Source organism: Eutrigla gurnardus (assembly GCF_963514095.1).
Source record: "Eutrigla gurnardus genome assembly, chromosome: 10".
NCBI classification, from domain to species: domain Eukaryota; kingdom Metazoa; phylum Chordata; class Actinopteri; order Perciformes; family Triglidae; genus Eutrigla; species Eutrigla gurnardus.
Genome location: NC_139924.1, coordinates 28,651,144 through 28,675,609, shown reverse-complemented (window position 1 = coordinate 28,675,609; position 24,466 = coordinate 28,651,144). Strand labels below are relative to the sequence as shown.

The 24,466-nt window shown below is 45.2% G+C and overlaps 2 protein-coding genes across 2 annotated transcripts; one reads left to right on the top strand and one right to left on the bottom strand.

Moving 5' to 3' along the window:
* Positions 1–7,406: 7,406 nt before the first annotated feature.
* On the bottom strand, positions 7,407–10,870 carry LOC311019878 (extracellular calcium-sensing receptor-like; the record flags this gene model as incomplete). The annotated part of the gene is made up of 10 exons (XM_084019507.1): positions 10,797–10,870; positions 10,174–10,477; positions 10,021–10,107; positions 9,820–9,927; positions 9,566–9,732; positions 9,001–9,478; positions 8,699–8,929; positions 8,459–8,582; positions 7,908–8,380; positions 7,407–7,838 (listed from the first exon to the last, which is right to left on the bottom strand). Exons 1-10 carry the CDS (start codon positions 10,853–10,855, stop codon positions 7,407–7,409), a joined length of 2,463 nt encoding a protein of 820 aa, XP_083875633.1. The 5' UTR covers positions 10,856–10,870.
* Positions 10,871–21,327: 10,457 nt separating this feature from the next.
* On the top strand, positions 21,328–24,269 carry LOC311019747 (extracellular calcium-sensing receptor-like; the record flags this gene model as incomplete). The annotated part of the gene is made up of 6 exons (XM_084019317.1): positions 21,328–21,548; positions 21,633–21,921; positions 21,998–22,738; positions 22,810–23,037; positions 23,152–23,275; positions 23,362–24,269. The coding sequence occupies 6 exons, from the start codon at positions 21,328–21,330 to the stop codon at positions 24,267–24,269; spliced, it is 2,511 nt and encodes an 836-aa protein (XP_083875443.1).
* Positions 24,270–24,466: the final 197 nt, after the last annotated feature.

Genomic DNA, 24,466 nt, shown 5'->3' with positions numbered 1-24,466 from the left:
CAGGTGGTGCAGGAGGAGGAGGAGAGATTTGCAGGAGGAGGAGGAGAGATCAGGTGGTGCAGGAGGAGGAGAGATCTGTAGGAGGAGGAGGAGAGATCAGGTGGTGCAGGAGGAGGAGGAGAGATCAGGTGGTGCAGGAGGAGGAGGAGAGATCAGGTGGTGCAGGAGGAGGAGGAGAGATTTGCAGGAGGAGGAGGAGAGATCAGGTGGTGCAGGAGGAGGAGGAGAGATTTGCAGGAGGAGGAGGAGAGATCAGGTGGTGCAGGAGGAGGAGCATGGGAAGGCTGGCGGTGTAATTGGACGGACACTTGTCGCTGACAGAGCCGCTCCTGGAAGTGACAGCTCCTCTCTTTCTTTTTATTGGCCACTCGAGATCCCCCCTCACACACACACACACACACACACACACACACACACACACACACACACACACACACACACACGCACTTAGTCTCAGCATGTCTGCGTGTAAACCCGTGATTAGCGCTGTGATATTGGAGAGGATGTACGGTCACATTGATTGCATGATTGCATGGAATTATCTGATCCTTACCGTCGCTGGAAAGGAGCCGTTTTGTTGATGACCATCAAATATGATGAAATCACACCTCTCTACGTTATCGACCAAGCAATTTGCAATTTGCCCCTCACTCCCCCGTAAACACTCTGACCTGCTAATCGGGAGCAATTTGGCGTTCAGCGTCTTGCTCAAGGACACTTCAACATGCGGACGGGAGACGAACTTTGTTATTAAATGACGACCCGCTGTCTCCCCTGAGCCGCAGAATAATTGCAGTAAATAACAAGACAACTTGTAACTATAGACTGTATAGAAGAGGTGGACGTCGTCATAGTAACGCCAACCATTTGTGGACTATGGTTTAGAAGCGTTGAGATTGCCATCTTGGGTTTTTGCAACCGGTGAAGGAAGTGACCATATTTGGACTGTGAAGGAGCGACGGGAGGATCTGATGAACACAAGTGGTAGAGCGGCACCCGTACTGGATCTGGTCTGGACTCTAAATGGACCTGTCAATCAGCAGGTAGCCCCGCCCCCTGAAGCATTCCCTGCTTCCTGGTCTGGTGGACTCTAAATGGACCATAATGTACTAAATGAACATCATGCTGGATTGAAGAAGACTTGAAACTAGAGATTGAGACCATAAACTCATGTTTACAATGTTTACTGAGATAATACATCAAGAGAGAAGTAGGACCATTTTCTCATAGACTTCTAAACAATCAGAGAGGAGTCGCCCCCTGGTGGCCAGCAGAGAGAAGTAGGACCATTTTCTCATAGACTTCCATACAACCAGAGAGGAGTCGCCCCCTGGTGGCCAGCAGAGAGAAGTAGGACCATTTTCTCATAGACTTCTATACAACCAGAGAGGAGTCGCCCCCTGGTGGCCAGCAGAGAGAAGTAGGACCATTTTCTCCTAGACTTCTATACAACCAGAGAGGAGTTGCCCCCTGGTGGCCAGCAGAGATAATGCAGCTGTGTGAGCAGCAGTGTCTATGAAGATTTAAATCTTATATTGTATATGTATATATTAAACACATCGTCGCCCTCCTCTTCCTTCCTGCAGCCACTGCTGCTCAAAGCAAGTATCCTGTTACCGGCCTCTGCTATTAGTTTGTGTTTTGAGAATAAAATAGAAACATTTCATTTGGTGTGCAATAACAGAAAGAGCATTTGTTATAAATTCACAAATCCACAAGACAAGAAGGGGAATAAACGTTATTAGTATCGCACCTTTCATACAATAAAGAAACAAACATAAAAACCTTCAACAGAGGTGATGTGAGACTTATTAAATGTAAACTCTGAAAGTTTGTGAAGGATAAATATTCGATAGGCGTCTGATGCTACGTGTGCTACATGTTAACATCTTAATGTTGTTTTTGTACATTGGGACGTCATCAATCAATCCCAGTAATGCATATGTGATCATCCAGGTTCATAGAGGCGCTGCCAGCTGGTTAGAAGTCTATTCCAGGAAGAAGATGCAGCGTCATGTTCATGAAGGCATCGATTTCCCAGCAAGAAGGTTAAAGCTTCCTGTGAAATCTGAGAAATTGAAGAAGTAAATATTTTCTTTTCTTGTACACACATTTCATATTTGTGATCTGAGTTCAGGCTGTGATCTTTGCAGCTGAGGAAATGAAGGATAACCCGGAGATCGGAGAGCAGCGCTCCGTCTGGCGCCGTGGTTTCTGTTAATTTGGCGAACTGAGAACGAGGATCGGTGCCATTTATTGTTGGGACGCCCCTCGGCCTCCGTCGTCGTGGCGAACGCTGTAGTATCTCTAATAATAATAATAATAATAATAATAATACTGAACCACGTGTCTACGTTTGGGCTGCACTTCTCTGTGTCCACAGCTGCTCCTCTTGTCTTCTGTATTAATTATCAAACCCTTTTTCCAGCAAATTTAGCGCATTTATGCAACTAATATCTGTTGGCTTGAATTTGTGGTGCGATGACAAAGAAAGAGCCGGAAGATGGGAATGAAATGAGCCTTTTTCCATCATGTTTCACTGCTGATTGGCCAATAAAGACCTGGAGACTCCTGCAGACTCGTTTGTCCAGGACCGATGCTGACTGGAAGACAGATGTCAGATGTGAGGTGTGGAAACCGGACTTTAAAGATGCTCCACAATTACTTTGGATAAAAACATTGGATTGTGATTCTTGACATAAATAGTTGTCAGGATAATATTCCTGTCTGGTGCTTCTGTTTTTCACCTGTAACTATCTCCCTGTCTCCTCCTCCTCCCATCCGTATGTCTACCATCGTATTGTAACTCCTGTGTGTCTGAGTACGGGTCTGGAGTATTACATATTAACAGCAGGTAGGAGGCTGGGCCGCGGTGGACTTGTCTCAGCGGGGGAGAAGACTCTGGTGGGGGGGCTGGTGTTTGCAGATGAGGATATATTTGGCAGATTTGGGATTCAGGGAGAAGCAAGAGGAACAATGTGTGCATATTTGCTGATATTTCTACCTCCATCGGAGTCTATTTGAATCACTCAGAACCTCAAGATTATGATGAAATATTCCTGTAATTTTACGGATTAGGTGATCGGTGTCTTTGCGTGCTGCTTTGACTTTGTGCTGAATTAGCACAGAAGATTCATTTGATTTGTTTGAAGGAAAACACATTTGTTCCTGAAGAAATGCTTCACTGGTTGTAAGCAATAAATCAAGCGAGAACGAGGGTCATTTTCTCTTCTTTGCAGTCAGACTTCTCTTTGCAACTTTAAGGCACAACTTTGGCTTCACGTTTCAGGACAGCCTGCTCCTTCCCAGGAGGGCTTCTGCAGGAGGACACAGAGGCCACCCGGACAGTACAGCAGATCAGCATGCTGGAGGTGATCCATCAAGCTTCATTAAAGGCTGAGACAGGCCGGCAGGGCGGCCCACAACCACGTGCCGAAGGCCCACCAGAGGGCTCATCGCACATTCACCGATGACCTTGGATCTCCCGTGGTTCATGTTGTCCTTTCCTGCAGTCTGAGGAGGCAGCGGCGGGGTCGGCCACAGCACACAGATGAGCAGTACGGTAGGTCAGGAGATGGAGGGTTGTTGAGAATACAAAGGAAACTAAAGCAGATATCACATATGGAAACAAGAAGCAGGAACCTTCAGGACCTTGAAGAAGACACTGAATCTCTACTTCTACAACTGACCCGGTCGCAGCTTAAAGCAGCGGGTTAACTAACAGCATGGTGCCTTAAACTGTCATTCTGCTGGCCACCAGGGGGCGACTCCTCTCTGGTTGTATAGAAGTCTATGAGAAAATGGTCCTACTTCTCTCTGCTGGCCACCAGGGGGCGACTCCTCTCTGGTTGTATAGAAGTCTATGAGAAAATGGTCCTACTTCTCTCTGCTGGCCACCAGGGGGCGACTCCTCTCTGGTTGTACAGAAGTCTATGAGAAAATGGTCCTACTTCTCTCTGCTGGCCACCAGGGGGCGACTCCTCTCTGGTTGTATAGAAGTCTATGAGAAAATGGTCCTACTTCTCTCTGCTCGCCACCAGGGGGCGACTCCTCTCTGGTTGTATAGAAGTCTAGAAGACCAGAAATCAGGGGATGCTTTAGGGGGCGGGGCTTACCTGCTTGATTGACAGGTCACTACCAATGCTAGTTAGCTACTAAGATGACTTTAACACTTTGCTGTAAAGTTGACCTTGGATTATGAAGCTAACTTTGTTCGCAGCTTCACACCAGAATCCACATGGATCCAGATCCAGTCAGGGTCCTGCTCTGGGATCAGATCCACCTGTAGCTCATCCACAGTCCAAATATGGTCACTTCCTTCACTGGTTGCTCAAACAATCCAACATGGCGATGGCCAAAATGCTGAACTCGAGGCTTCAAAACTCTAGTCCGAAAACCAACGGGTGACGTTACCATGACGACGACTACGTCTTACATAAAGGCCATACGGGAGTAAACTATTCTGTCACAGTGGAGATTTTGTCGTCCTTGCCTTCTTCTTTCTGCCTCTTTTTGAGAAACAATCCACAAACACGTCAGGAAACATCCACTCCTCATGACATAAAAACATCAGAGGGAAATGAAAACAGAAGGATTGGCTTTTTAAAAACAGTGTGACAAACGCTACGACAACAACAACAACAGCAGCAACAAAAGAAAAGAAGCAATAAAAACACATTGTTGAAATGAATTGTGTTATTTGTGTTTGAATACTGTCCCTTTTCTTTTCTCATCTGTAGTTCACATCATTCTCTAAAATGTTCAAATACCTGCATATGTATTTCTGCATGTGTGGAAGGAAACAGTTGACTGACGAGTCCGACATCCCATCATAAACATCCACTCATCAGCGTCTGTTGTCATCATTGTTTGTTCTCTCGGATATTTATTCAGAGTGGGAAGCGTCGTCTCTCGGTTGATTCTGCCAACACAAATGTAGGACTTGGACGTGGATCTGGTGCCTAATTAGATCACCCACATAGAGACTACTATGAACCGTCATCTCTACCAGTACCTCAGTTTCTCTGAGACCGCCGGATCGTTTGCTGCCGTATAGATAACGACTGCCAGACAGTGAATGGTGCTTTTGTGGCAGAGACCATTAGTTTCTATGGTTCTCCTCTGTGATATCGGCTCTCGCTGCATAAAGGAAGAAAACATGGGTTTGAAGAGGGAAAGATGGGCCGGGGTTACGGTGAAAAAGAGATTTTAGGTCATGATTCATTCACTCGGTAATGATGATACAAAGTGATGGTGTGGTTCCTAAAGCTGGAGCAGATGAGAGAGATGCTGTCTCTCAATGCAACACTGTATTATTATTATTTATACAGAACTGAATGTTTATTTGAGATATTGATTTAACGGGTTATTTTTGAGGAGGTTTGCCTCCGTCGGTGTACGAATGTGTGAATCTGACAAACATATTCAGTCATTTTGCCTCATGTTGGTGTTTTGCATTTCCCTGTTTCCATATTTCCTAATATTTCAGCGTTAATGATGGATCTATCAGCAATCCAAGACATATTTAATCTGGATATATCTGCCAGTTCCTTGCTGCTGGTCGGACTGGAACTGACACATAATGCTAATTGCTGCTTTTTTACCATTTTGCCTCCTCCGCGCTTCAAACGCTTCAAAATTAGGTGACAGAAAAAAAAAGTACAAGGCGACAGTGAACAGCACTTGGCAGAATATTTGATAAACGACTGTTAAATTAAAAAACTCCTTCCCTGGAAACAGGATATTAAGTTAAAAAAAATAAAACAAAGGCTGCATTAAATTAACATTTCAGGTGTTTTTGTTATTTTTTTGCTATCTCTAACACTTCCTTTCACCCCGACACATCACACTACATCTTCCTATTCACAACACAGGATTTAGTATTAATTCTCAACCCCTGTCTTTGGTGAGGTAACCCCCCCCCCAAACATCTGCTCAGCATTAGAGAGACTCACTGATGAAAAGATTGAGTAAATAGCTGCATGTAGTTCTGATTACATTCCACCTCGACGAGAAGCAACGTCGTCACGTCTCCGGTTATCTGCTCTCATTATGTTGAGGAATTCTGGGCCTTTTCTCTGCACTCACTCACAATATTGGATTTCCTTAATGAAATCATGCGATTCTGAAGGATCACACCAGTAGCAGCCACATGCTGGTTACTGGAGCTGTCAGTGCTGGACAGACAGACAGGCAGACAGACAGCTGTCTTACCAGGAGAGAGGACAGACGAGCATAAATTGTGAAGGCTCAGAAGAGTGAAGGTTGGAAATGAATGTAAATCAATAACACAGTGCCCCCCCCCGACACCTCCTCACCCCTGGAGGACGCCAGACACCAGACGTCTCTCCGTCTTCCTCTCTCGTCTTCGTCGGATCAATCAGTGGCCGACAATCAATGTGAGGCCGAAAAGCAGCTGTCTGACGTTTTAAAGTTTGTTATTGGAGGGAACAGCCAGGCGTGATGTTTATATGTAAAGGCCTCTGGAGTCTGGAGGTTTTAAACGAGCCAATGACAGCTGGGATTTCTACAGAGCGTTCCTCTCAGGGACCCGGGGCCTCATCAAGTCTATCTCAGGTCAGATCAGCACGGACGCTTCGCTGCCAAAACCCCGATCACGCCGTCCAGCAGCGTGATGTCGGAAACATACAGGAGATTATGCTCATTCATTCTTTATGAAGTCTTCTGTATTGGTTACACTGTCTGTTTGCATTTAAACACTGAATCAAGTTGATAGATCTTAATCTAAACCAAAGAGAAGAATTTACATTACAGGAACAAAAAAGGGAAATGTCTTCCTGGAAAAGGATGTGGGGAAATGTATGTGTTTGGATGGATGTGAAGCTCCACCCACAGTGATGTAGAAGTCCAGTGTACTACATGAAGCAGCCGGCCGATAACAGGATCCACAATGGAAGTTATGTGATCCACCTTATCAAATGGACCAGGATCAACGACACCTGGAGGCACAGCATTCAGATCGGAATCAAGCGTGTTAAATCTCCCAGAAAAAGGAAGTGATGTGTTCTCATCTTGTCTGATTTGTGATGATGAATATGAATGTGTTTTATTTGTGGAGGTAGTGTTAGTTTTGATGTTTTTGCTTCATTGACCTGTCGACGGTTTATGGACATCATCTCCTTTTGATAAAATATCCTGAAGATCCCAGCAGGATGGAGACGTTTCCATGAATTCATTGTGGTGTGGAGTTACAGGTGGGATGTGATGGATGACAGAAGGCAGCACTGACAGCACAACACCACCATCTAGTGGTCAAATGTTCATATTCAAGGACAAGAGGCTTATAAACTGTCTCTTTGCCACAAAACTCACATTTTGAAATTAAATCATATATATTTTATGAATCCATGAGAAGAGAAGAAGTCATGAAATGTGCATTAAATGTGTCAGTGGCAGCTTTTCGACATCAGGTGCTTCCACGTGTTCTTTTCCGGCCGTAGAAGGAGGATGTAGCACTTTGGCGCGAAGATGCATCCCAGCAGTCCGTAGCTGGAGGCCAAGATGGCGAACACCTCCGTGGCCGTGGCGTACTTCCCCGGCGAGCTGACGTAGGCGGGGACGAAGGCGATCCACACGGCGCAGAAGATCAGCATGCTGAAGGTGATGAGTCGGGCCTCGTTGAAGTTGTCTGGGAGTTTCCTCGCCAGGAAGGCCAGGAGGAGGCAGAGGCAGGCGAGCAGGCCGATGTAGCCCAGGACCAGGGCGAACGCCACGGGCGAGCCTTCGTCGCACACAAGGATGATGATGACGCTCTCGCGTGGCATCAGTTGGCGTGGAGTGGGCGGAGCAACCACCAGCCACGCCGTGCAGATTATCACCTGCACAGAAAGAAACACGTCAGACATTTGAATAAACGCTGACTGTTCAAAAGCAAATCAAGTCCTCACCTGGACCAGCGTGCAGAAGCTAATGATCGCCTTTTGCTGCGGCGGCCCGAACCATTTGATCACGTTGCTGCCTGGAAGCGTCGCCTTGAAGGCCATCAGCACCACGATGGTTTTCCCCAGGATACAGGACATGCAGAGGACGAAGGTGACGCCGAACGCCGTGTGTCGCAGCATGCAGGACCAGTCGGAGGGCCGGCCGATGAAGGTCAGAGAGCACAGGAAGCACAGAGTCAGGGAGAAGAGCAGCAGGAAGCTCAGCTCCGAGTTGTTGGCCCGGACGATGGGCGACGTCCTGTGGTAGGAGAACACGAAGGCCACCGCGCAGGTGCAGATGGAGCCGATGAGGGAAATGGCCATCAGGATGATGCCCATGGTGCTGCCGAAGGACAGGAACTCCACCTGTTTGGGGATGCAGGCCGTTCTCCCGCCGTTGGACCAGAACTCTGGCAGACAGCGTTCACACTCTATGGCATCTAGAAAGAGGGACAAAGATGGCTTCAGCTGCTGGACTGTGGCTTCACCGCTACAGACTGGGGGTCGGGTTCTCTCACCGGTCTGATTGCTAATCTCCCCCGCTGTGCAGACCACACAATCATGGCAGCAGATAGGGAAGTTAGGTCGGATTGCCTTCCGGGTACCTGGGGGACAAATGCTGCTGCATACTGACAAGGGAATCTATAAGCAGAAGAGGGAACATACACTGGTCCCAATACAATCACATAATAAATAAAAACATTACTACACAAAATGCAATTAAGGAAAACACTATTTTATTCTCTTGAGATCCCTACTTTGGTCTGGTTGCCGTTCCACACGATGAGGTCTTCCTGGATCTGGAGTTTTTGCCTCCCATCCGTGGTCGTCTCATCAAATATGCCGACCGTGACGAACTCCATCTCTCCGTCGGGTCTCAGCTGCCAGTTCACGAGGTCGTACATGGCGGCCGGGTCGCCGTTGTCATCGAACTTTGTTTCCTCGCCGAAGGAGTTTGTGTATTCCACGTTTTTGATGTAATGAAGCAGCTGAGGGAAGAAAGTTGTTCTGTGGTATTGGCGAGATGCATAAGTGATGTTTTAGCATCGCTGACTGGTACCTGCCACGGCTGGATGTTGTCTGCATCCGGACAGGCCTGCAGAGGAAACGGCCCTTTTCCCTTCACACACTTCCTCATCGCCTTGAGTGCGTGGACGATGGCGTACACGGCCTTGTAGACATTGTAGGAGATCCTCAACTGAGACACGTCTGAATAGATATTGGTCACCGTCCTCAGCTCTTCTTTCCCGGAGCACGGTGGTTTACCTTCGACGGGGCGCCTCTGACCTGCAGCCTTCGTGCCCAGACTGCAGTGAAACACTTCCTCCCAGAAGGGCGTCAGAAAGGGGTCCGCTGGGGCGCCGGGGCTCGAGGGATGCAGGCGGAGCAGGAAGTCCTGCAGGCCGGGGATATGTGCTCGCCGAATGGCGAATCCCATAGAACCCTGGAGAATCTGGTGGTGCTTTCTGGGGGTGGAGAGGACGGCGGCCGTGCTCCAAGCCTCGCTGGCCAGCCACTGGATCCCAGAGAGCCCCTCTCTGAATCAAAGACAAATCAACAAAACTAAAGTTGATAGTGAGTTTTCATCACATCATGAATACTCTAGTGCTGTTAATGCGTCGTGCCTGAGAGCTTCGTCGAACAACGCGGCGGCGTCTTGTTCCACGGCGAACACCAGAACGGCCCGAGCCCCGGAGGAGCGGATCTTGGAGACGATCGAGGAAATGGTGGCCTGGGCTCGGTTCTTTGGGATGACCTCATAAAGGGCGATGCAAACACCCAGCTTTCTCACCTGAGACCAACCGGAGCCAGTTCACAACACATTAAAGAAGTTGAAGAAGTGAAAAATGAATTTTTCTTCTTCTTTTTTTTTTTAAACCTCATTAGCGAAGATGTTTGCGCCACCGCGGCCGTAAGCATCGTCCCCTGCTATCACACCGACCCACGTCCAGCCAAAATGCTTGACGAGTTGCACTAATGCATGAACCTGGAGATGGAGGGAAAAAAATACTTAATATTATTCCGGAAATAAAAAATGTGGATTTTGTTCGTGTGTCGAGGTCACGTGGGTTTGTCTAACCTGGAAGAAGTCACTGGGCATCGTCCTTAAAAAGGCGGGAAACTCCTTTTTGTCACTGAGGCAGGCACAGCTGGAGAAATAACTGACCTGATGGCAGATAAAATTGTTTAATTTGAAAAAATGTCAATCTTTAATCAGTTGGTCCGGACTCACCTGTGGCATGTGGAAGACCCCCAGGAAACGGGCGACCACCAGAGACTGGGTGGAGCCTCCGTCCCCAATCACCGCCGGCACCGTCCCACGGCAGCCGTCCTCGCCCAGCGCCTGCCCTCCGAGCCCCGAAACCTTCTCACTCCTCACCAGGTCCATGGCGGCCTTCAGAGCCTGATGCGGCGTGCTGCAGGAGTCATAGATCTTGTAGCCCAGCGTGACGTTGGGAAGCAGCTCATCATCTCTGTTGATCTCCTCGATGGCAAAGATCATAGTCTGCATCCAACGGAACGTCCGGAAGTTAAATCTGGAAGAAGAGAACAGAGAAGAGATGTATCGAGGGCAAGAAAGGAACTATATATTTATTATTTCAGAAGTCACTTAGGCACTCCCGCTCCAGAGACCACATCACACCCGTCCCTCAACACCTTCACTGGCTCCCAAGACAGCATTGTATTTACTTCAAGATCAAAGTCCTCTATAACCTGACCTCATCACCAGGACCAAGCACCGCACCTTGGGGGGACCGAACCTTTGCCATTGCTGCTACAACCATCCTACAACACCTGACTCCCACTTCTTGTCCACACCTGAACTGTCAAATCCCCTATTAGAAGCCAGCTCACCTGGTGCACTGTGTTGGTGGAGGTGTGGTGGTGAAGGACAAACTGGGCTCCACCACCATGTCATGAAGGGAGAAGAGTCCCCCCAAGACGATGTCCCCCTTCTTCTCCAGCACAGGCAGGGACGTGGACCCCGGGATGAGTCTGCATCGTCTCTGGTCTTGGTGGGAGTCGTGGGGGAAAATCAGGAACCACAGGAGGCTCAAAAACATGAGCTCCGTCCAAAAAACATCCATCCTTTCTTTGGGCTTAGTCACTGATGTATGTCTACATTTGGACCCGTGCAAACAGTGAATACTGAACCAAACAAACACCAATCAGTTTGATCTAATGCAAAGAAAAGAATACATTACTTGCCCATTCGGGAGAACACAGTATCGACAGAGTGTAACATTTCCAGTGCGGTAATCATCTTTAAGTCTTATATAAAGGCAAGGTTCCTGAACCGCTGCATTGATGCTGCACAGACCAGCTATCTATCGGGTTTAGGTCTTAGATGCCGCCCTGTAGCCTTTATACGCCGCCTGCCTCATATCACAACTGTCAGATTGACCTAATTTCCCCCGTGGCCTCTCGTCAACGGAAAAAGAGTCGTCGCTTTCTAACAACAGCAACAACAAGCGACTGGAATGAACACTTGACCTTAATGGAGAAAGACGTGAGCCGTGTCATGTCACGGTGTCATGGCTGACTGGCCTCGTACACTCATGTGGGAATAAAAAGAACAAAACAAAGGAACCGAGTGAGAGGAAAACCTCAAAGTAGCAAAACCTCAGAAGTATGAGTGATGGATAGAAAGATGTAAATGCATCATTGTATGGTTTTGCATATACAATTTAACGTGAACATATTGAATCGGAGTGTTACCTGACGTACAGTGTAACTTAACAAACTTCCAAACTTTTTCTTGCCCTCCTATAGAATATCTTTACGTAGATTTGAGCTGGTTGACTACGGTGAAAGCAACGAGTCATTAGGGTGCTGTGTGTATCATTAAGAGGAGAAACCCTGCAGGCTACAAAACAGATCACTAAAGAGTGTGTAGCAAACATCATTTACATGCTGCCTCAGGTCATGTGTGCTGTAGGTTTTGTCCCTGTTTAACATCAGAAGACGAAGGAACACTCGGTATTATGAGTCAGGCGGCTCCTTTTCATCTCAGAAAGATCACAGACTTGGGATTTATGCTCTCAGGGGAAGATTAGAAGATTAGGAGTGAACAATAAGGACATTTGCAATTGTATCACAGTGATCCTCACAGGATGAGTCGAGATGATTGAAGCCCCCGAGGGTTTGGCTGTTTCACTGGATTCTATTAAGGCCGTGAGTGTTCAGGGAAACAGGCCGACACACAGTCGTACAGACGGAAAGTGTTTCTGACAGAGACACAAACAGTGGTGATGATGTGAGAGATGTGAAGAGTTCAAGCTTCGGTTGATTAGAAAATAAACAGTCGGACAGGAAGAAAGGGACGAGAGACATTGGAGGCGGTTCAGACCAGCAGATGGGATCAAAGACACAATCTGGAGTTGATTAAATGTAATATCTTTTGTGTATTGCAATATATCAGATATATAATATATGAAATTGATTTTATGTTGAAATGTTAGCACTCTCTCTTCATTGCAACATGAAAAAGAAATGTCCCCAGTAAAATAAATTGTAACAGTGTTTTAAATGTGAACAGATGAACTCTGCTTGAAGGTCTTCTGTGACTGAAGACGAATGAAGAACCCACGAGTGCACAACTGTGGGCAAAGAGATGTCGGCTTGGTGGACGAAAGCAGTTCCCGAAGCAGCAGATATGGGAAAACCAGAAGGGCTGCAGATTCTGTGGTTGCTGATGCAAAAAGAAACGTGGGTCCAGGGAGGTCATAGGAGGCCTCAAAGCAACGTGGCATCATGACTTTTCATAAATATACACGCCACTTCCTGTGGCTTCGTGTGGCGGCTTGATTCATTCATCCAAAGACTGCATACAAGAAGTCCTCGTGACATCACCCGTTGGTTTGTGGACTACGGTTCTGAAGCCCCAAGGTGACATTTTGTCGCAGAGGAGCGACGGGATCTAACGAACACAAACAGCCGAGCGGCAACCTTACTGGATCTGGATCCATCTGGATTATGGTGTGAAGTTGCTAACAAAGTTAGCTTCATAATTCAAGGTCAACTGCATTGGTAGCAACCTGTCAATCAGCAGGTAAGCCCTGCCCCCTAAAGCATCCCCTGCTTTCTGGTCTGGTGGACTCTAAATGGACCATAAAGGCCACCAGGAGTCGCCCCCTGGTGGCCAGCAGAGAGAAGTAGGACCATTTTCTCATAGACTTCTATACAACCAGAGAGGAGTCGCCCCCTGGTGGCCAGCAGAGAGAAGTAGGACCATTTTCTCATAGACTTCTATACAAGCAGAGAGGAGTCGCCCCCTGGTGGCCAGCAGAGAGAAGTAGGACCATTTTCTCATAGACTTCTATACAACCAGAGAGGAGTCGCCCCCTGGTGGCCAGCAGAGAGAAGTAGGACCATTTTCTCATAGACTTCTATACAACCAGAGAGGAGTCGCCCCCTGGTGGCCAGCAGAGAGAAGTAGGACCATTTTCTCATAGACTTCTATACAACCAGAGAGGAGTCGCCCCCTGGTGGCCAGCAGAGAGAAGTAGGACCATTTTCTCATAGACTTCTATACAATCAGAGAGGAGTCGCCCCCTGGTGGCCAGATGAGAGAATGACATGTTCAAGACACTTCAGATTTTGGCTTCACTTTTCAGAACTTGAGGTTGCCACCTGGTGTCATCATAGCAAAAATGTTACAATCAATTTCAACATAACATTGTGGATACAGGCCAGTAACCAGTCTCGTCCTGTTATTGCTTAAAGGAAAACACCACCGCATTTCCATACTGAACTATGTTTCTGCTCTGATCTTAGACGAGGTGATACATACCTCCCTCTCCTCTGTGCGTGCACTCAATGGCTCTTGCGCACACTCCGCGCAGCACTAATTTGCTAGCATGTAGCTTGGCCCAGTATATTCCTTAGGATCCAAAGGGGGGTGAAGTTAGAAGCAACCAAGCACTTCCACGTTGTCCCTATTTAAATACGGTTACGTGAGTAGTTACACGACCCAAGTTTGGTTACACAAAATGAAACATGCCAATTTTTCTAAGCGGATAACAAGGATAACTATATAGTATGGCGGAAATATCGTCACTCAAAACATGACGGGACTATATACCTTCTGCTTGTTTTCACAACCCTGTACGATGCACGTTATAACCATGATGTTTGATTGTTCACAAACTATCTTACTACAACCTGATGCTTCCTCAACTGTGCACAAACTACTACAGGTAGTGCAGGCGACGGCGTGCAGGTCACGTAGGTTCTATTGACGGAAGTAAGAGGGGGAGCGGAGTGATGATATTACTGCGCCGACGTCGAAGTGCTTCCAGTTGTTATTCCGCAATACTATATAGTTATCCTTGTTATCCGCTTAGAAAAATTGGCATGTTTCATTTTGTGTAACCAAACTTGGGTCGTGTAACTACTCACGTAACCGTATTTAAATAGGGACAACGTGGAAGTGCTTGGTCGCTTCTAACTTCACCCCCCTTTGGATCCTAAGGAATATATTGGGACAAGCTACATGCTAGCAAATTAGCGCTGCGCGAAGTGCGCGCAAGAGCCATTGAGTGCACGCACAGAGGAGAGGGAGGTATGTATCACCTCGTCTAAGATCAGAGCAGAACATAGTTCAGTATGGAAATGCGGTGGTGTTTTCCTTTAATCTGTAACGATGATTTCTGGTTCGTATGATTGATAAAGTATGATTTGTGTGGTGCTTCCTGGTTTAGACCTGCTTTTAAGAGGCGGAAAATGTCAAAATAGCACCGCACTCTAACTCGCAGTTTTTGTAAAAACTGGGGAATATATAATTAGGTGCACCCATGACCCTTTCTGCTCATGTGGCACGCAATCTGCGCTTTTACCCAGGTGCCCCTGTTTGTAAATACCGTTCCATGTTTTTATGCGCTAGTTGTGAGCGGATTGCGCCTCAAGCGGGCGCAAATGTGTTAGTTAATCTGGCCCTCAGTGTGCAAAGGCCTTTAAAGTCATCTCATCATTTTATTTTCCATACACACACACACACACACAATCTCCCACTAGGGAGGGCAGATAAGCACCCCTACACTAAGAAATGTTGAATTCAATAAATAGTTTTGTTTGTACAAATGTATGTCTTTTATCAGATTCACATGTTTTTATCCGCTCTACCCGTCCGCACCCCATCTGACCCCCGATCTGACCCCTGACCCCACCAACGCTGCAGTCTCAGGGAAGATCTTCAAGTTCAAAACTTGAGAGCCCTGCTGTAGTGTGTCAGGACTGCAGCTCCAAGGTATTATAAAGCTAGTTTTATGTAGAGAAATAAAAGGGAAAATATAGAGAAGACAAAACGCTGCTAAAAAAAGATAATAACTGCAAGGCCTGATTCTAAGTTTCATTGATTAGAGCTCTATAACATAAACTCCCTGATTAAACGTCTGGGAGGAGCACCATATGGGGAGGAGGCGTATGAGTGTGTGTGTGTGTGTGAAGCAGTGAAGTGTAACACATCTGGGAAACACTTCCACTTGTTATTGTGTATGTTTTGAAGGTGGTGTCATGGCGTCATCCTAAACCTGCCAATTTATCTTGTACCCGGGGGGATGGAGGGGGAACCGGGGGCCAGCTGGGCAAGCAAAGACAAGCAAGTGTTTCCGAGCAGACTGATGACATCTGAGCCCCAAGGCTGTTTCACCAGGTGCTGTGTAGGAAAATTAATTAATTTTTAAAGTTTTAATGGAAGGGTTGATTACACCGCTTTCAAAAACAAGCTGCTCAAATTAATTAGCAGCAGAATTATTATTCAGTACCAGATACACCAACTACTTAATAATTTGGTTGAATGTGATGAATCTGATTAACACAATCTAACACTGTGAAACATTAACACATAATAAAGTCAAAGTTATGAGCTTATATCTAGAAAGTGATATAAAAAGTTCAAGCCTTTGACTCGACAAGGTTTCAACATTATATTATATAAATTTAGGACTTTAGGAATCTTAGGCTGCCGAAGGTTGTAAATATAATGTCTGCAAGATAATAATAATTTCCAACATCTGGGCTGAATAAATAGATCTTGATGTTCCTCCATCCACAATTTGGATGATATTTAATTAGTCTGTAGAAATACATAATTGTCCTCATGAAACACTTGATCATCCAACACAGTCTCAGTTCGTAAAATAGTCACCAAAATGTCTATTGGATTGGTTCTACTAATATGAATTTCAATTTTTGGTTCGCTCAGCACAAATTTCAAACCAATGTATTTTGAGTATCAGGCGGACAATATTACACTACAAATCATGGTTGTGTTTGAAATAACGCTAGCTTTAGGTGACAAAACCAACATTAGCTATATAAACAACAACACCAACGCTTTCTAGACAACAAAGCCAACGTTAGTCTTAGACAACAAAACCAATGTTAACTTTAGACAACAAAACCAAACCAACGTTAGCTTTAGACAAAAAAACCAATGTTAACTTTAGACAACAAAACCAAACTAACGTTAGCTTTAGACGACAAAACCAACGTTAGCTTTAGACGACAAAACCAACGTTAGCTTAAGACGATAAAACCAACGCTAGCTTTAGACAACAAAACCAACGTTAGCTTTAGACGACAAAACCAACGCTAGCTTTAGACGACAAAACCAATGTTAACTTTAGACAACAAAACCAAACCAACGTTAGCTTTAGACGACAAAACCAACGTTAGCTTTAGACGACAAAACCAACGTTAGCTTTAGACAACAAAACCAATGTTAACTTTAGACAACAAAACCAAACCAACGTTAGCTTTAGACGACAAAACCAACGTTAGCTTTAGACAACAAAACCAATGTTAACTTTAGACAACAAAACCAGACCAACGTTAGCTTTAGACGACAAAACCAACGTTAGCTTTAGACGACAAAACCAACGTTAGCTTTAGACAACAAAACCAACGTTAACTTTAGACAACAAAACCAAACCAACGTTAGCTTTAGACGACAAAACCAACGTTAGCTTTAGACAACAAAACCAACGTTAGCTTTAGACAACAAAACCAACATTAGCATTAGACAACAAAACCAACGTTGGCTTTAGACGACAAAACCAACGTTAGCTTTAGACAACAAAACCAAACCAACGTTAGCTTTAGACAACAAAACCAAACCAACGTTAGCTTTAGACGACAAAACCAACGTTAGCTTAAGACGATAAAACCAACGCTAGCTTTAGACAACAAAACCAACGTTAGCTTTAGAAGACAAAACCAACGCTAGCTTTAGACGACAAAACCAATGTTAGCTTTAGACAACAAAACCAACGTTGGCTTTAGACAACAAAACCAACGTTAGCTTTAGACGACAAAACCAACGTTAGCTTTAGACAACAAAACCAACGTTAGCTTTAGACAACAAAACCAACTTTAGCATTAGACAACAAAACCAACGTTGGCTTTAGACGGCAAAACCAACGTTAGCTTTAGACAACAAAACCAACGTTAGCTTTAGACAACAAAACCAATGTTAACTTTAGACGACAAAACCAACGTTGGCTTTAGACAACCAAACATCTTAGGCTTAGTTAGGTTTAGGATAACACTTTGGGACATGCCATGTTCCGCTTCTTTCCTGTTTGTCTTGGATGTCACAATAAAGAAGATAGATGCTGATGATAGATGATAGAAACAGCACTTGGCCATTTGAGGGAAATGGTTAATAAACCTTTTTTTCTTTTTAACTAAGCAAATTAAACTTGTTTCGTTTGGTGTTGGGAAACTGAAGGCTGAACTGTCTCACAGGGAGACGAGTTTCAGAAGTCCTCTGGAGGACCTGCAGATTTAGTGGACTTAAATGTTTCTATAGAAGGCTTCTCATTAGCCAGCTGAATCCCCATTTCATGTATTTATAGATTAAGTGCACTATAAAGATGGTTTCTACTGACCATTACAGGGTAGACTTGCTGCAGTACCTTTATGGTATCCCAGTAATAAATAATAATATACAGTACTATATATTTAAGTGATGAGGAGCCAGCTGGAGGCCCCGGGGCCGGAGAGTTAGACTGGAGGGGTTCAGGGGGGCAGGGCCTTGGACCCGGAGAGCTTGCCGGAGGCCGGTCAAGGACCACCGAGTGTCACAAAGAGAACCTGGGCCACGAAAATCTCCTTCTAGTCACAACAGACTCCTTCCATATTTAAAATTTCATTGTCCTTTTATCACATTTCTTTATGTTACTCATATCTTACCTTACAGGTCGGTCCATTTCAAACTTTATTTCATCTCTTAATACATGTATGTATGTATTCATATTCATATTGGTTCTATTTGCTTGAAGCCTTTATTATTGTGTTTTAATTTGTCAGCAAGAACAATTAAACAATTTATAAAATATTGTTTTCTTCTCAATACTACTACTAGTAATATCACATATAATAATCATCCTCAATAGCAGCATAATTATCTGACAATATTTTTTTAAAGATTTTCAGTAATTGCACAACATTGCCAGTTGATGGCAACATTGCCCATGCTATGGCTGCTCATTTGTTTACACAGTAAAGATTTGTCTATATTTATATCTACTAATATTAGTTTTTTATTAACTGTCACATTTGCTGAAACACATCTTGTAATCTTCAAAAATGATGTCTTCTCAGATTTTGGTATTTTGTATTCAAAAAGACAAAAACACTCATAATATCCTATGAAGAGACATTTAAAAGTAAGACTTTAAAACACTCGTATGAATGTAAATGTATGCCTTTTGTATGTTCAGTGTTATAATATATTTATTTATAATGTTTTTATACTCCGGACATACTGGAAACATCACAACAAACACAAAGTCAGATTTGTAAAGTTTTTACATACAGAACAAACTATAGAAACATGTTCTGGAGACAATCATCGTAAAGATTTCTTGAGTCTCATCAGAGATTCTGGTTTCTCTTGGACCTGGTCTTGGTCCAGGTCTGGGTCTTCTCTCACTCTGTGTTTGCATCCATTGATCCAAAAACAGAAGAGGAGCTCACCTGTGTGGCCCTTTTAGTTGCTGAAGTTCTTATTGATCATTTGAACAATTTTCCATGTTGGGAGTCGGAGTGGATTGTGGGGAATTTATTTTTTCTGAATGAAACACTATGAGTGATTCTTGGTACTTTTTGTGAAAACATCAACAGTTGTAGCCAATTAATTCATGTTATCTGCTTTAGTGACAGAATAAGTTTTGACAAGTGTTTAGAATAAACATGTCCCTCCTTATTTGCATGACTATTGTAATATCAATGTCAGTCGAGTTTGGTAAACAGCATCGTTTTGGTCACGTTTGATAGACAGACACAAAAAACGTGATGATGATGATGATGCAACAACAGGCCTGATAGGAAGTTTCCAGTGTGAGCTGATGGGACAGCCTGAGGCAGACTAGAGACCTCTAGAGGGACTTTGTTAGTTTGTCGGCTCGTGAGTGGGCGGAGCCTGAGGGGTGAGTCGTGGTCAGGCCTGAGGCATCTGCACTTCGCCACATGTGGTCCAATCAGCCCACCCCCCCCCCCCCCCCCAAAAGATTTAATTAACTAACAGTCGTTTCTACAAACACACAAACAACAATTATGTTTTTAATTAAAGAGGACCTAAGAGGCAAAGCAGCTGAGTGTTACCATCCCTTTGGTGGAGAAATAACAATAACACCAAATTAAACGTCACACCTGATGACTGGCTGGATCAGCTGTTATTATTATAATTATTTATTTTGATCACTTGTCATAAGTGTAACTTTAATTACTGCATCCAAATGCAGAAATCCATAAAACTGATGATGATGACATGTAGGGGGAAATTATAGAAAATGAAAAATAACAAATAATGTACCGATAGGGATGAACACACAAATACATTTTTTTTCACATTTACATTTACATTTAGGTCATTCAGCAGACGCTTTTGTCCAAAGCGACTTACAATAAGTACATTTGTCAAAAGAAAGAAACCACAACATATCATTGCCGATAAAGTAAGAGCTAAAAAATAGAACAAGTGTTAGGTCCTCATCTGAGTAAAGTAGTAGCTGTTCAGCAAACATACCTTAAGAACAACAGTGCTATCATCAAAGTGCTATAGGTAAGGTTTTTTTGGGGGGGGGGGGTTAGTGGGTCATGCTAGTCGAGGTGAAGTCTGAACAGGTGAGTCTTGAGCCTTTTTCGGAAGATGGCAGTGACTCTGCTGTCCTGACATTAGTCGGGAGTTTGTTCCACCACTGAGGCGCCAGAACAGAGAAGAGTCTGGACTTTGCTGAGCGACATTTGTTTGATTTCAGCGATGCTGGTACCAGCCGGCCAGCTGAAGTAGAGGAGCGAAGTGCTCGCTTCGGGGCATGAGGTTTGACCAGTGTTTGAAGGTAGATGGGTGCCGTTCCATTGATGGCCCTGAAGGCCAGTGCCATCATCTTGAATTGGATGCGTGCTGCAACAGGGAGCCAGTGGAGGTCACGGAGGAGGGGGGTCACATGGGAGAATTTGGGTAGATTGAAGATAAGGCGTGCTGCAGCATTCTGGATACGCTGCAATGGTTTAATCGCCGAGGCCAGGAGTATTTACACAGTTAAAGCTGACATATTTGGAAAAACAAGAAAGAGGGGAAATGAAAAATGAATGAAACATCTTCTCCCATTCTTATGACGTTTAAGATCTGGTCACAATTTTTGCATCGAATGTCCATTTTCTGCCTTAAAAATGCATTCACTAAGGGATTGTGGGTAATAAATGTTCTGGACTTCAACCTTCCAAGTTGATTCTGTCCGACATAGTTTTAAAAGTGTTTTCAAATATAACTAACTACTCCTCACTTGTATTTAAATAAATATGGTTTGTATTATAGTGTTTATTAAGTTAGAAATATAAGTAAAAATGAAATAAGGCATTCACAATTTAAGTACATTTAAAAGAGAAAACTACATTTCAATTTGTATTTGTTTTTAATTTGTATTGCTTATTTTTTCAGCAGTAAAAGTGGGACAAGCTGAATATATTTGTGAATAATATGCATGTGTAATGTATTATTAACACAACAGAGCTGAGCATGTCACCAGAATTCACATTATTGAATATAAAGATGTCAGCTTAATATTAGTGCATCCAAAGTAAAAGTACCAGTTATTCATTTTGTTACTGTGTTATTGTTCCTATTTTCTACTTTTTAATCTATAACAATGCATCATATTTGGTAACTTATCATATGTTTTGTACAAAAGAACTTAATCTGCAAAATAAACTTGGCACAATTTCATGGCAAGACCCAATCAGAGCGTCCGGTCTCTCATTGGTCGGTGAGAGGTCAGTGACCCCTGTCGTCAGCCTGCATAATAAAACGTTGCATTTAAGTCTTGTTCCCGAATTGGCTGGTTGGCTCTGCGGCATCGCCATCTGGGGAAGGGGGAACATGTCGCCGGTGGTAACGGGGCTTCTTTTCACGGGGCTGCTGGTGACATTGGGAGCAGCCGAAGAGGAAGCTCCCATCTGTCACATCTGGGGGGGTCCAGAGTTCCCCTTTCTGTCTGCCAATGGAGACGTCACGATCGGGGGAGCGTTCTCCATCCACAGCAAAATCACACAACCTCCGCTTTCCTCCGCAGAGAAACCGACACGTCTCACGTGTTCCAGGTACATTTATTGTTAGTGTTGCCTCATAAAGTTGTTTGTAAGTTCTATCACAGTGTGTTTGTTTTTTTGCTCTTTCTGTCTTAGCATCAACCTCAGGGAGTTCCGATTCGCCCAGACTATGATCTTTGCAATCAAAGAAATAAACAAAAGCTACTTTCTCCTTCCCAACATCTCGATCGGTTATCGTATTTATGACAACTGTGGCTCAACATTGTCCTCGATGCGTGCGGTGATGGCGCTGATGAACGCTGGCGAGTGGACCGCTGGAAACAGCTGTTCGGGGCAATCGGCCGTCCATGCCATCATAGGGGAGTCTGAATCCTCCTCAACCATTGTGCTGTCTCGCACCACCGGACCATTCAACATACCCGTGGTAATACCGACGTGTATGTGTATAACTGTGTGTATTACAGGTGAACGCTCCTCATTCTGTCTCTGTCGTTCCTCAGATCAGTCATTCAGCCACGTGTGAGTGTTTGAGCAGCAGGAAGGAGCATCCGTCTTTCTTCCGAACCATCGCCAGCGACCTCTACCAAAGCCGAGCCCTCGCCCAACTGGTCAAGCACTTTGGCTGGACCTGGGTGGGGGCGGTGAACAGCGACAGCGACTACGGCAACAACGGTATGGCCATTTTCCTCGCCGCGGCCCGGGAGGAAGGCGTGTGTGTGGAGTACACAGAGAAGTTTCACCGGGCAGAGCCAGATAAACTCATGAAGGTGGTGGAGGTGATCCGGAGCAGCAGCGCCCGGGTCATCGTCGGCTTCCTGGCCCACGTGGAGATGAACAACCTCCTGGAGCAGCTGAGTCTGCACAACATCACGGGCCTGCAGTTTATTGGCGTAGAGGCCTGGATCACCGCCGACAGCCTCGTGACGCCCACCAGCTTCCGCGTGCTCGGAGGCTCGCTGGGTTTCGCCGTTCAGAAGGCAGACATCCGTGGTCTGGATGCTTTTCTGATCAAAGACTTCTGGGAGACAGAGTTTATGTGTGAGGGGACAAATGGAGCAGAACTGTGCAAAGAAAACCAGGATCTCATTGAGTTTATAGATTATGCCGATGACGTGGCAGAGCTGAGATACTCCACTAATATCTACAAAGCTGTTTACGCCGTGGCTCATTCTCTGCACAGAATCCTCAACTGCTCCAGACCTCAGGGCTGTGACAAGACTGTTAAAGTCACTCCCTGGCAGGTAGAAAGGTTACTAACTTGTTTTATTTCTCAGCTCTGTTCATATTGAAATATTGTCTTACTGCTGTTCAGGTGGTGGAGTCTCTGAAGCAGGTGAATTTCACCATCAACAACGGGGACCAGGTGTGGTTCGACAGCACAGGAGCCGCCGTGGCTCGCTACGAGGTGGTGAACTGGCAGCTGGGATCGGACGACTCGGTCCAGTTTAAATCCGTCGGCTACTACGATGCGTCTCTGCCTCCCGGACAGAAGTTCGTCCTCAAAACCCAAGCCATCATGTGGCCCGGAGGGAAGACAGAGGCAAGTGTCCCAATTGACTGTAAAATTACAATTTGAGTAATGCAAAAACATGACGATATTTCATCTGGAACCATTGTCTACAAATAACGTGACGTGATCTTCTCTGATCCGAAGCTGCCGGTGTCTGTGTGCAGTGTGAGATGCCGACCAGGATCTCATCGAGTCCTGCAGAAAGGGAAGCCGGTCTGCTGCTACGACTGCATACCATGTGCGGAGGGAGAAATCAGCAACAGCACAGGTATACGTCTGTGCATCCTGTTAAGGTTGGCCATGGTCCGCTCCCTCATTTACGTGTTTAGCATGTAACTGATTTCTCTATTACAGATTCTAATGACTGCAGAAAGTGTCCTGAAGAGTTTTGGTCCAATCAAAACAGAGATGCTTGTGTACTCAAAAATGTAGAGTTCCTCTACTTCACCGAGGTCATGGGTATCATACTTGTGTTTTTCACGTTGTTCGGGGTGTTCCTCACTTTCATCGTGGCCACTCTGTTCTTGATCAACAAGGGCTCTCCGTTGGTGCGGGCCAACAACTCGGAGCTGAGCTTCCTGCTGCTCTTCTCCCTGACTCTGTGCTTCCTGTGCTCTCTGACCTTCATTGGCCGGCCCTCAGACTGGTCCTGCATGCTGCGACACACAGCGTTTGGCATCACCTTTGTCCTCTGCATCTCCTGCATTCTGGGTAAAACCATCGTGGTGCTGATGGCCTTCAGGGCCAGACTTCCCGGTAGCAACGTGATGAAATGGTTCGGTCCTGCACAGCAGAGACTCAGCGTTCTGGCTTTCACCCTCGTGCAGGTTGTGATCTGCGTTCTCTGGCTGGCGATCAGCCCTCCGTTTCCTGTCAGTAACATGTTGCTCCATAAGGACAGAATCATCCTGGAGTGTGATCTGGGATCAGCTGTAGGCTTCTGGGCCGTGTTAGGGTACATAGGACTTCTAGCCCTGTTGTGTTTCGTTCTCGCTTTTTTGGCCAGAAAGCTGCCCGATAACTTCAACGAGGCTAAATTCATCACCTTCAGCATGTTGATCTTCTGCGCCGTCTGGATCACCTTCATCCCGGCGTACGTCAGCTCTCCGGGGAAGTTCACCGTCGCCGTGGAAATCTTTGCCATTCTGGCCTCAAGTTATGGGATGCTTCTCTGTATATTTGCACCTAAATGTTTCATTATCGTATTCAAACCTGAACTGAACACAAAAAAACATCTGATGGGGAAAACAGGATCCGATTAAATCTAAAAGAAATGCATGAATGCACTTTTTTATTTCATGGCATTTTGTAGAGCCTGAAGCATATCCAGAGGCAATAAAACAACAATAACAATGTTTGCATTGTTGAATTTGGATGTATATATTATATCATTATTATAACAAAAATAACACAAGAGACTACCGATAATAAACAAATCTGTATCTTATAACACTTTGTA